This window comes from Rhipicephalus microplus, chromosome 7, assembly GCF_043290135.1.
Source record: "Rhipicephalus microplus isolate Deutch F79 chromosome 7, USDA_Rmic, whole genome shotgun sequence".
Taxonomy (NCBI): domain Eukaryota; kingdom Metazoa; phylum Arthropoda; class Arachnida; order Ixodida; family Ixodidae; genus Rhipicephalus; species Rhipicephalus microplus.
In genome coordinates, this window is record NC_134706.1 from 117,473,842 (window position 1) to 117,487,317 (window position 13,476).

Sequence of the window (13,476 nt, forward strand, 5' to 3'; positions counted from 1 at the left end):
CCCATCCAATTTCCGAAAGGCAGCGAAAGCACTGTTGCATTTTCGCAAATACACCGGCCTGTTTTCATCGTTTGCGATGGTGAAACTGTTACGCGTCGGCCCAGTCAGTGACCTTTTCTCTCCTCCTCTATAACTTTCCTTTCCCTCTCCCCTTCACCAGTGCAGGGTAGCCTACTGGGGCTCAGCCCTGGTTAACCTCCCTGCCTTTTTCCTTGTGTTGTCACGCTCTCTTTCTCTTTTCGTTTGGGCCAATTGGTGCAGCCTCGAGCACATAATTCTCCTTCATCCGTGTGTTTTCGCCCAATCCAAATATGTGCTTTGGAGACCAATCCCACCAGAACAAGAAACTAAGAATGGAAGTCATAAGTGGTGCTCGTTCCTGTGGCAAACGTGCTAATACTATGTTGAGATCTACACTATGGCAGCGCATACACATTTTATTGATATATTGCGTCGTGTTACGATTACAGGCAGGCATTTCGTAAATGCATAAAATACTTCATGATTCTCGAATTTTGACGGTCGTGGTTGAGAAGTATTGCGCCTTCATGAAGCCATTTCTTCATCCACGTCGCTGGAAATATCTGCAGATGAGCAAAGCAGAAAGTACGGTCATGATGTTTATGATGTGCCAGGTATATAACTTAGGCTAAATATTTCGAAACGCCCCACTTGTATATATATATATATATATATATATATATATATATATATATATAAGACCACGCATAATCATTAGCGATAAATTGGCACTTGCTTATACAGCCAATGGACTAGCAGTTCAGCTATTTGCAAGAGCTCCATGGAACTGTCAATTTATTTTGCGACTAGTTCAACTCATGAAATTGTAGGTGGGTCGTCATACCGTGTTTGCCAAAAATGACAGGCAACTGAAAACTGTATGATGCTTACCGAAAGGCCTACAACATCGATAGCTCTTTAAGTGATGGTGTACCGGAATGATTCAGTCATCATTTTAACGATGCTATGTAGGGTACAAAAAAAGGAAAAATATTTCTTGGTCACCTGAAGGAAGTGCAATAAAAATGGTATTAACTTTTCTAGTTTGAGACTAAACCGGAAATTATAGGACCGAAGGCAAAGTTGACAAGTGGTGTTGTATCTCTTGCCGTTTACGTGAGAAAAAGTAACAGGATGAGAACGTGTGAGCCGGCTTGCTGGATGCGTGACAGAAACGGAGATGATGAACACTTGGACCAGCAAATCAAATGGGAAAACTAAAACTAAGAAATCAGCATAACAAATGAATATCCGGCCGAAGGCCAAGGGCATGCCTCGTTCCTGAATATGTATATTTATTATGGCCATCTATTAGACACCGCAGTGTGTCGCAATGCGCCGCCGTTCATGTCATCGATAGAAGTTCATAATAGAGTGCCCTTAAGTTAACCAGAAGGTACTCCGGCCCTGCGATGATCCATTCACCATTGGAATGATGGGTAGTAAACAAATTTGCCTGGTCTTCGTGCTTGCGGGCTCTAAATTTAACCCATTTGTGGCTTGGTTGATTCCCATTCTTTTATTTTGTTTCAAATGAACGAACGATCATTGCAGGTGTCGTAACCCAATTTGAATTGGTGAGCCTAAACAGTTACGGCGGTGAAGCATACCTGCCTAACGTTTGCTTATTGTCGCATAGCGACGAAAAGCTTTAGGCTACGCGAAGCGAAGCGGAGCGAAAAGAATGAAGTTTAGAGAAATCCATATACTACCCGTCATTCCCATGATCGTCAAAACGCCGCGCTCTACAGCTCCCATAGACACTAGCGCCAGTTTCCTCCATTAAATATGGTAGGAATCTCTATGACGTCAATCCACTCAAGTGGCCCGTAAAGTGCACTGCAGTGCACACGGAACGTAGTGCCATGCACACTCCATGTTTCATTTTCCATCACTTCGATTGCTGATTCATTTCTCGTCTCTAACCCTGAGGAAGCTCATAAAAATTGCGGCATGCTATAGTAGACACGAGCAAAGAATGAATTTATCGTTTTTAAGGTCAAACTACTACTACTGCGTATGCCATTGACCACGTAGTGATGTGTATATGTATGGCGGTGTGCTTGCAAGTGCACGCTGAAGAAATTATCATTATCGTGACGTGAAAGCCATGACGTCATAGCCTACCATGGTTTGTTTTGACAGTGACGCAGCTGTCCGGCATCCTTTTTTTGTCGGTGCAGGCTTCGTTGATCTCTCTCAGTTGGGCTACGCTGAGCTGTCGTATTTCTTGCATGGAGAGGGCAACGTCATAGTCTCGCTCCAACAGCTGCCTTACTTCGACTGTCATCAGCGAGTCAATGCCCAACTCACCGATGGTTATGCTTGGGTTGACCGTGGATGAGTCTTTAATCCCTAGAAAAAAAGCGCACATTCCTAACCGTCAACGCCAACACTTTTTTTTCATCGTTCCCAGCGTAGGGTATACTCTTGAAATAACAATTGTTTACGCGTCGTAAGCATCCGAACTAGAAGCCAAAAAATTCTTACCTCAATTTTTGAAGCCATGAAAATCCATACAAGAAATTAAAAAGTGCACAAAAATAACTGACCCTTACTCAATTGGCATTTTTACGTTATCATTTCTGTGGCCTGCAAGATTTCACAAAATGACCTGCTCTTATATAGGTGAATGTACTTGTTGTCATTGGCCTCGTTTACATCCTGCCACACTCCGTACATCTGTCCATATACGCGGACCACATCTGCATCTGGGCATCAGGGGTCACGCGTCGACACGTACGAGCCAGGCTTCAGAGAGCGGCTACACTGACGTCAAACTACCTTCAAGGACGAGGACTGGAGCTGTCATCTGAGAAATGCTCACTGGTTGCGTTTACGCGCAAGACAATGACGCCATACCGCATCAGAATTAATGAACACACAATCAGCTATCAAAAGACTCACCGTTTCCTGGGAGTATTTGCTGAAATACGACTGCTTCATCACCGGGCTATAGAGAAACAACATGACATAGCGTATCAATGGATAGCAGGCCACTGCAGCATTGATGGAAACGACCGTGCAGGTGAAGCAGCCCGAACTGCTCATTATGATGCTCCTTGTGTAGCCTTACCATTATCCAGAACGGATGCCGCTGCAAGGCTTCAATCACTTGCACGAGAACTGACACTCGCTCAGTGGAATTCACCGGCATTAACCAACGTCCGCCTTCATAATTTGGACCCACACCTACAGCTGTGTCTTCCATCAGGAATAACCAGAGCAGAGGAGACGCTTTTGTGCCGTCTGTGGATTAGGGTGGCCTTTACGAATGCTTATTCGTTTCAAATCGGAATGGCCAGAAGCCCGACATGTGACAACTGTGGCTGCACAGAGACCTTCTCCCATCTTCTCTGCGAGTGTCCCCGCTTCAGCATGCCAAGAAAAGAACTGTCGAAAGCTCTACATAGAATAGACAATCGCCAATTGTCGGAAGAAAGGGTATTAGGACACTGGCCGAGACTGTCCTCTGCACGCAAGGCATTGAGAGCGTTGTTGCGCTTTCTGCGGGCAAGTGGTCTTAGAGACAGACTGTAAACAGCGTCGTGGGTCGTCTGATGACCTTTTCTCTCCTTTTTTACAACGTCTCTTTTCTCTCATCCTTTATCCCCCCTTACCCCCTTCCTCAGTACAGGGTAGCCAGCCGGTCTGAGAACTCGCTAACCTCCCTGTCCTTCCTCATTTATTCCTCCTCCTTCTCCTTGTTGTCAGATGACCACAGATTGATGTAAACTGATAACAGATTGTTTTATTCGCTTGTTAGCTCTGTTGTTTCGTGTTGCGAAGATGCAATGAACACTACCTTACCGCATTACGTTTGGGTATCATAATTTTAACAAAGGAAGTGGGACGAAAAGATAAAACATTGCACTTAGCGTGGCACAGTGTTCCCTCGTCTCGTCTCCGTTCCTTTTACACAAGAATTGTGTTGTAGCACAAATTTCTGCCTTAAATGTTTTTTTAGAATAGTGACTGCTAATTTTGTATGTTTACATTTTACGATTAAAGGGACGTTGTACGAAGGACGTTATGTGCCGTAAGTTTTGAATCCCAAAATGTTTGTCTAGTGGAAGGCCACACTCGCACATATAAAACGAATATAGAGTAATTAAAAGCCTCTGAAATACAATGATAATGACGTGGGGTTTTTATGGTGCAAGTGACACTATTGGCCTAAGAGCACCGAGTCATGGGATATAGGATGTGATTAGTGGTGGCACTTAGCGGGTGCGTAACAGCCTAAAAGTCTGCGAAGTAAAGGTGTATAAGACATAAAGTGCCTACAACGGGTGGTCTGAACTAGGTGAGTCAGCATGAAGTGCCCAAAATAGGTATGAGTAGTTTGCTAATGGCTACCAAAGTAAAATGCGTTAGACTACTCAAAGTTCGTAGTTCCTACCGAAGCCACGCAGCCGATCATCCGAGACCTCTTTATTGGGATTTTAGTGTGACGGAAGACGGCGGCCGCGTTTCCCATCTGCTTGAACCGCAATCATCAGCAGGCATCAAGTCGTTTCCCTCGTGTGAAGAACATAGGACTTGCGGGACGCTGTTACTGTTCTTGCTATTAATATGCAATCTATTTTTGTGCCTTATTGCCTGTTCCCAGACGTTACGTGTATAAACAATGATGAAGTGGTCACAACAACAGATAGTACCAGTCCTACTGGAGACACACCACTTTTAAAATTCCTTGTCTCACTGTCAGGGGTTCCATCTTCATCAGCCACTCAGCTATCGACGGAGACGTCAACGACGATGCATGGCTGAAAAACTTTTATTGGGGCCCTGAAGGATTCCACCTCCGTTTTATAGGGGTAGGATCGCGGGCCGCTCCCACGTTGGGAAGGGGAAGTCCAGCCTCACCGCCGCATCATGGGCCTTCTGGGCAGCCTTGAGTTGTTGCATGAGAACCGGACTCGTGAGCATTAAATGAAAGAAGTTCTCAGAAAATTCTTCATTTTTCTTTGTAAAGAGGGGCGTTTCCAGAGCATGTGGTTGAAATCATTGTGATTCTGGCAGTCCGCACAGAGTTCTGAAATATCGGAGTAATGGCTATAGGTTACGAGGCTAGGGTATGTTCCCATCTGAAGCATGCGAAGAGAGATTGCCTGTGGCCTAGACAACTTTTGTTGTGGCAATGGAAAGGACCTACGGCATAATTGATAATGCTTCGTGATCTCGTTGAAGGTAGTCAAAATGTCCCTAAAATGAAGGCCTCGCGCCTTGGAGTGGGCTAAGTCGTTGACATTAAGAAGTCCTCCGACCCTCAAGCCAAGGTGAGCAGGGAACCAAATAATTGTGTGGTGGGTGCATTCCTTGTGAGCGAGAATTCTCAAAACTTACTTGCACACGGAACCAGAAGCGAAGATCCTAGCAGCGGATTTAGAGTCCGTATAAATATCAGTCCTTTGTGGATCAAGGAGTGCTAGTGCAATGGCCATCTGTTTTGCTTTGTAAGAAGAAGTGGTTCGAACCGATGCCGAGGATAAAATCAGACCCTTAGTATCTACGGATACTACCGCAAAGCGAGCGGAAACGCCATACTGGGCGGCACCAACAAAGCATGAAACAGACGAGTGTTTGTGAGCTTGAGCTAAAAGAGAGGAGGCTCGAGCGACACGCCTGCCCGCGTTGCACTGTGGATGCATATTTTGTGGAAGGGGGTATACTTTGATGCGAGAGCGTATATAATCATCGAATGGCGTATTTTGCACTTCGAGCGTCAGGGGGTTGACTCCAGTGTCAACCAGAATCTTTCTCCCCGCTGGTGTGATCGAAAGTCTGGCAACCTGTGCCGTTTGTTGAGCCTCGATAACTTCTTCAAGCGTGTTGTGGACTCCAAGTTTCATAAGGTTCTCAGTGGTAGTGCGCATAGGAATGCCAAGAACTTTCTTGATGCTTTTCCTTATGAGGACGTTCAATTTATTTCTTTCATGGAGTTGCCACCTGTGCATAGATGCGACATAGCTTATGTGGCTCATCAAGAACGCATGGAATAGTTGAGGACGTTGTGTTATCTAAGACCACCTCGACTGTTGGAAATGCGTGGGATTAGTCGGATGACCCCTTCCGCCTTAGAAGTCAGACGGGTGATCGTGCGGCTGTTCTGTCAATTAGCCTCGATAATCAAGCCCAGAACGCGTATGAAGTCCACCCTTGGAATACGCTGCCCCGATGCTGTGTCCAACCTAATGTCGATGTCAGCCAGTAGTTGCCGGTTTTTGGGTTTGAGTCCCCGTCTCGTGGGTCGATATAAGAGAAGTTCAGACTTTGCTGGCGAGAGCTTGAGGCCCATTTCATTTATGTAGACTTCAACACAGTCTACGGCATCTACAGAGCCCTCCGAGCCACCGACACTCCATATGGTGATGTCGTCCGTGTAGATGGGGAACTTGATGCCTTCTTGGTTTGAGAGCTTTGCAGCAAGGCCGCACATTGCAATGTTAAAAAGCAGTGGGGAGACGACTGAGCCCCGCGGGGTGCCGAAGGAACCGAGATCGTAGGGCTCAGACTTGAGATCTCTAAGCTGTATAGTGGCTTTTCTATTCTTGAGGAACGAGCACGTGAACTTGTGAAAGTTGGCTCCTAAGTTGAGAGAAGAGATGGAGGCAAGCATGTGGGAGTGCGAGACATTGTCAAAGGCCTTTTCAAGATCCAGACCGAGAATAGCTCTAACGTCTTTTGTCTCCTGATCTATGATGTGATGCTTCAACATTTTCACGACGTCCTGAGTAGATAGGTGTGGTCTAAAACCTACCATGTTGTACGGAAACAGATTAGTCTTCTCTATGTGCTTTGATATTCGATTGTTGATGACATGCTCGGCGACCTTGCCTATACAGGAGGTCAGTGAAATGGGTCGTAAGTTGCTAAAACTGGGACTCCGGCCAGGTTTAGGTATGAGAATAACCGACGCCCTTTTCCATTGCTCAGGGAAAGTCCCCGTCTCCCAAATACGATTGATTTCTTTGGTGAGGTAGGTTACCGAGTCATTGTCTAAATTGCGTAGTGTCTTGTTTGTAATGCCATCCGGGCCCGGGCTGGAGTTCCCATTAAGATTGTTTAAGATGGTGCGGACCTCTGCTTCCTGGAAGGGCTGCCATCCGGGCCCGGGCTGGAGTTCCCAATAAGATTGTTTAAGATGGTGCGGACCTCTGCTTCCTGGAAGGGCTTGTCCAATTCGAAGGCTGGTGATCCCGTGTATTGCGCGTAGCCAGGAGGAGGCCGGGTTGTGTCCAAAGGGAGGTATCTCTGTGCCAGACACTTTGTTTTTCCGTGTCCGATTTAACCTTCATTTCTGAGTGCAGTATTCGGTCTACCAAGCGCTTCTGGTTGGATTTAGGTTTGGTCTCCTGTAGCAGGTGTTTGAGGAGGTTTCATTTTTCCCCAACTTTTAATGACCATTCACCTTGTTGCAAATCTCGTCCCAATGCTGTTTTTCCAGCATCGGACAGTAAGTCGTTATTTCTTGGTTAAGACTTGCGATGCGTTTTCGTAGTTTTCGATTCATACGGTGTGCTTTCCACCTGGCTAGGAGGGCGCTTTTAGCCCCAAGAAGATGAGCAAGCCTACTATCCATTTTATTGGGAAGATCAGTCTCTATCGTTTTGGTGGCCGACTTGACGCCTTCGACCAGCTGAGACAGCCACTTGTCGAAATTCGGTGAGTCATTAATCTCTTCTGCGCTCTTCGCTCTGATCTTACGGAAGAGGTCTCAATCTGTAAATTTTAAAGCTTTAGGGGGCTTTGCTTGAATTTGTAATGTCGTACTCAAAATACAATGGTCACTCCCCAAATTTTCTCCTAAGTTTAACCATGATACCTTCCCCGTGGTTGTGACAAAGGTGATGTCTGGGGTAGTAGCCCTAGAGCAAGAATTTCCAGTGCGGGTACGAAACGTGGGGTCAGTGACCAAAGTAAGATTCAGATCCGATACCGCTTGCCAGAGCTCGGCTCCCTTGGCAGTGGTGCGAGGGTAGCACCAAGCTTGATGGGGTGCGTCCACTTTCCTAGCGATTGTAACGGCTTTTGATAACAATGAGGTGAAGCGATGGAGCCTGCCTTTTGGAGAGCTATATATGTAGAGTATGAAAATGCTATTTTTAAGGTTGCTGCCAGGTATAATTTCTAAAAGAGAGTGTTCAATCTTGCTATATGCCATGTGCAAATTGTGCTCAATGTAAGTGTACTTCTTGGACACAAACATGCAGATACCGCGGCCATCTGGAGGTTTCGTGATGTGATCGGGGTAGCTTGGCAGGCTCATTGTTTCCGTAAGCGTCTCCTGTAGCATAATAACATGTGGTCGAATTGGCTGGGATTTTACATACTGCTGGAGAGCTGCCTTCTTTGATTGGAAGCCCCAGCAGTTCCACTGCCAAATTACGAAATTGTTAAGGTGTCCCGCCATTTTTGGGACCCTCAAAAGCTCTCTCCTGAGAGACGCTACGGGTTGCCACCTTCTGCACGATCCTGACCTTAGGTATTACTTGGACCGAAGTAGCCTCGGCTGATTGTAAAGCTTTAACTTGGTCAGCCTCGATCTTTGTGACTCTGCTGTCCAATACCGCAATCGACTCAACCACCGCCCTGAGAGCATTTTTGATATCATTCAAGGTTTCCTTGGCCTCTGTTTTGAAATCCCTGTCCTCGTTATTGGCCGGTTGTGCTAGCGCTCTCCTTTTTGTTGGTTTTGCCCCAGGATGAACGTCCATGGGTACCTCATCGTGACTCGCATCCGATGTGGCTGCTGTACAGGGAACTGTGTTTGAAGGAGACGGAGACGAAACCTGCTGTGATTTCCTGAAGTCGGCTATTTCAGCCCTGAGTTGCTCGACAATGGCCCTGAGGTTAGCATTTTCCCTTTGCATCTGCGCATAGATATCTGAGTGTTGCTCTGGATTGGTACCCCCCTTTACCTGTGGTTGGGAGCCCTTGATCTTGGATGCCCAGGTCTGGTGATGATTTCCTTGCTGCACACCATTGCGGACGGTAGGCACCCGTGAGTTAGAATGGCCCTTAGATCTAGAATGTCCTCTGGATCTCGAACGACCTCTTGCTCTGCCTCTGGAACGGGATCGCCCTCGCGGTAGTTGTAGCTGTCGGCTGACGTCACGCGGGCGCCAGCTGCTGCTCAGTCGCTCAGTCGGAGCACGGCCGCCTGCAGCGGCTTGTAGCGATAGAAAGTCTCCTCCACTATCTGTGAAGTTCATGTTGTCGGCGTGTTGTTCCGCAAATTCCATCGTATATTGCATCCGTCGCTCTCGTCTTCGTCGACGGGCTATGTAGGGCACTGGAAAACGATGCTTACACGTCTTGTCTGCCGTGAGATGTGGACCCCCACACAACTTGCATTCTGGAGTGCAGACGTGATCCTCCGAAGGAGATGACATACCACACCCTCTACAGATGGTATCCTCTGGATGGGGACAAACATCGGCTCGATGACCTAGCTTTCCACAGGCATAACAGACATCCGTCTGTCGACGATACATGGTGCAGCGAACAAAACTATCTCCACATATGACGTAATATGGTACTTTTAGTCCGTCAGAGAGGATAATCATCATGGTGGAATTCTCCGCTAGAGTGCTTATAACTGCAATGTTCTGCATCATATTCGGGCATACCACGTCTTCCGTGACTTCTTCCTCACTGAGCGCTGCAGCCACTGCGAGTGCTTTCGCGAACTTAATTTGACTCACAGTTCTCATATCCAGGCCATTTGTAGGTCTCACGATGACTCGATGGTGGTCTCTTGGAAGGTAAGGAAGTCTAGAAGCAGTGATAAGACGCTTCTTCACCGCAGCCCGGGAGCGCTGAGGCGACCATGCCTCGCCGTGCATGGAGACGCTTGCTTGCGTCTCGGTCCTGGGGGTATGCGTCCCAAGAAGTTTACGTTTATTGGTACCCACAGACAATCCAGAATCTTGAAGATCATCGGCAGCGATACCCTCCCCATCGACTGAGACTTGCATAGACATTCCGTGCGTAGAGTGCTGAAACACCCTTCCGAGAAGTGCCGGCGGCCGCTCCACCGTAGCCTCAGTCTAGCGCGCTCAGCGGAGCAGATGGGCAAACAGAAGAGTCTCGAAAAAGGGTCAAAAAGCTCACCCACAGTGAAATACCCCAACGACGATGGTGACAGAAAAAAGTTGCGCCTGAAATGCGCACGTAACTGCGATCGCTGCAATAAGGCATGACTGTGCAAAAAAAAAAAGAAAAGGTACGCTGAATTCGGGGACGTTACATTTTAACTCTCACATTGATAAACAGACTAGGCTAGCATCTGAAATGACTCCGATAATTATGTTATCTTTATCATTATGAATGAGAGAAATAGATCATCGACCTCACTGCGTGTCTCTTTACCCGTGAAAGATTGAATCTGCGTATCATGAAAGGCAATACCGGGTAGAGCAAGGGTGTGTTTCCAAGCAAAAATAAATGGAGAAGCAGATGTGAATTGTTACACAAGTTCGGGGACGGCTTTCAGCTCTCCCACAGTAAAGTACTAAGTACTCTAAATCGTTGACCACTTTTTCTAAACACACAAGTTCGATGGAGCGGTTATTCACTTATATTACGGTTCTCGATACCTTTCTCCTGTTCATAAGACTCCCACAAAATGTTATGGCAAAGCATCGTAGAGTGCACACAGGTGCCATGCCACGGTGCTGGCGTATCTAGACAGGCACGAGGAGTGTTTACGTGCATGATTTTTCTTCAATTTTCCTCAGCGTGCGCCTCAATAACGAGTAACACATGATTAATTTGTGATGCGTATACAGGAATAGCTTGATTTGGACTTGATTTGGAGGAGCTGGTTTATTCTGAGTAATGTAGGTACAGCGCAATAACATTCATTATTGTAAGGTAAGAAAAACAAGTCCTCACCGCACAGCATGAAGCCATAAGTAGGAAAAGAATAACAGTACGAAAGATTAGCAGTTCAACCACACACAGCTGAATTTTACTGAACTTATGGAAGGTGGTTCCGCCAACTCTTTTGACGGGGTGCGAAACCCCTTCGCGTGCGTTACTAAGTTATGTTATGCATAGCACAGTTGTTAATGTAAGGAATATGATGTGTCAGATGGGTGAAGTGAGAGTGAGTTTTTTCATCGCACCACGGCCTTCCGGATAGAAACACTTCTATATTGTCCCTTTCATTCTTCATATCCGCTTTCTTGAAAACCCTCGTCACGTGAAATAGGGCATGGTTTTCAAAGTCCTTGCAGTGCACAGTCAGTGGTTACCGTGATCATTTTTAACGCTGTATGTATGCTGTGTCGCTCGACCATTAAGCAATTGCCATGTTTGCCCTACGTATATCTTTCCACAGGCCAACGCTATTTCGCAGATGACATCTGAGCACCCAACAACAAACCTGTGTTTATGGCGAACGTTATACAGTTGACTACACTTAGTGTCTTACACAACGTGCAACGCAGTAGAGTGGCGAAGCTTTTTGCAATGAATGCGTTAGCACTAAGAATTGGAATGATGATTTTTCCCTCTCAGAATTGACTGCTTTAACTCATCGAGCTTTGTAATAAATGGATGTGCGTCGGAGAAAAAGACGCCTCGTTGTACGGTTGTCAGTTTAGTTTTCCTGGTTCACTTCACGTCTGTTTGTTCTCATTTCTTGAGGTTTCATTTTTGAATTTTTGGGTCGTTAGGCGTGTTCATGCGTGCTCATCTTGCGCGAGCGTTCACAACGAATAAAGTCAAGTCACAAGAGAGGCAAGTCGTCACACACATTGCTCACCAAAACTCTTGCATAGCTTTCATAGCGTCGCACCTCATGTATAAAACGCAGTATAGTCTTGTTGCTATTAGGAGACGCACTATCACAAGCTTGCAAGGGGAGGAAAACAACAAATTGATATCACATCTGCCCGCTTTCCCTTTCACCCCCCTACATTGTGAGGCACCTTATGTACGTACAGTACATTAAGAAATGGTCTTTCATCTTTTGTTTTTATTTTGCTCCTGTTTAGTTGCAGTTTACTTCTTGCAGGGGGCTATCAGAAAAGGGTGGGAGGGCGCAGTGGCAATAGCCATCAGTATGGAGTCTTGCAATCTGGTTAGTTAGGCTGACCTCCACCTTGTGCACACGTGAGTTGTTGAAAGTTGCAAAAGCTTGAACTCAGGCCTCCGAAAAGGGAAAGAAATGTATAGAAAGTGAGAGAAAAGATAAGAAAATGGTAAGTTTGAGAGAAATAGAAAGAGAGAACGAGATAAGAAAAAAAAGAGAAACAAATTGAGACAAACAGATACAAAAAGAAATAAAATGAAGAGAGAGCAGACAAAAAAGAAACATAGAAGAGAAACATAAGGGTGAAGCCCACCCAGCTCCCCATTTTATTAGGAATGGAACTCCTATTGCGAGGTAACCTGAATTGTTTCACAGGCCCTGTGAAACGATGGGAAAGAGCGATTTGAAAATGCAAATCGCTCTTCCTGCGAAAAATGGTTCCCCTGAGGTGCTCACAGTAGAGCACGTAGTGCTCTAAATTGTTAGATACTTTTTCTAAACCACACTTCTTATGTTGATCCTACTAAACGACTGTGCTGCCGGCTGAGTGCAGTCAATCGAGTATTTTATCAGAATCAAAGGCAGGTTCACAAACCTCAAGCAAGAGGGCTCGAATTCTACAGTCGGTACAAAACATTCACACGGTTTTGATGGAAATATTCCGTTCACTTACCAAGGATATGTGCCACGCCTTCAACGAGATCGCCTTTATCCTTGCAATATGCCGCCGTAGACGAGCTCTTCTTGACGAACGACGAAACAACGGGATGGCTTTGGCTAAGAAATGCGTCCATCACCGCCATGCAGGACCTTATTGACTGTTGCTCAAGTCCAGCGACTGCAAAGTCCTCACCCAGGTTATCGTGGAGTACACCAACGTCACCGATTGCACCCCACTGAATGGCCAGCCCTGAAGGGTTCAAAAGGAAAGGTAGTGAGAGATTGCCACTACAAAACCTGCATGTCATTATCTACTAGAGCACCAGCTCTCGAAGCTAGTAATTGAAGCCGAAGTCACAATTTAGATAATGGGGATGTCTTGAAATGAATCACGTGCTTTGGGTCTCTTCTGCAAGCAACTAAGCTAATTATCTGCAGGTCTTTATAACAAGCGAACTCGAGCTTCGTCATAGGTTCATACATAGTCCAATTCGTGGGTTTCCTTTGCTATTTCATATTTAAAAATGGTGTTGCATTTGTTTAGAGCAGACTAGTTCTTTTCACCGACGAAAGGACATCTTAAAGGCATAGTGGTGAATGAAATCAATAAAGACAAACTACGCAGAGTTGGTAAATGTCAATTCAGACATTTACATATATTCAGACATACAGACTGTTAAGACATATACATATATTCAGACATATACCCTGAGATCGATAGCACCAACATCTGTAAGGTCTGCCAGACA

At 46.0% G+C, this 13,476-nt stretch overlaps 1 protein-coding gene across 1 annotated transcript; it reads right to left on the reverse strand.

The window, feature by feature from the left end:
- Positions 1 to 421: 421 nt before the first annotated feature.
- On the reverse strand, positions 422 to 12,968 carry LOC142767052 (fatty acid synthase-like). Its single transcript, XM_075868273.1, has 3 exons — positions 12,741 to 12,968; positions 2,149 to 2,376; positions 422 to 584 (listed from the first exon to the last, which is right to left on the reverse strand). The coding sequence occupies exons 1-3, from the start codon at positions 12,868 to 12,870 to the stop codon at positions 547 to 549; spliced, it is 396 nt and encodes a 131-aa protein (XP_075724388.1). The 5' UTR covers positions 12,871 to 12,968; the 3' UTR covers positions 422 to 546.
- Positions 12,969 to 13,476: the final 508 nt, after the last annotated feature.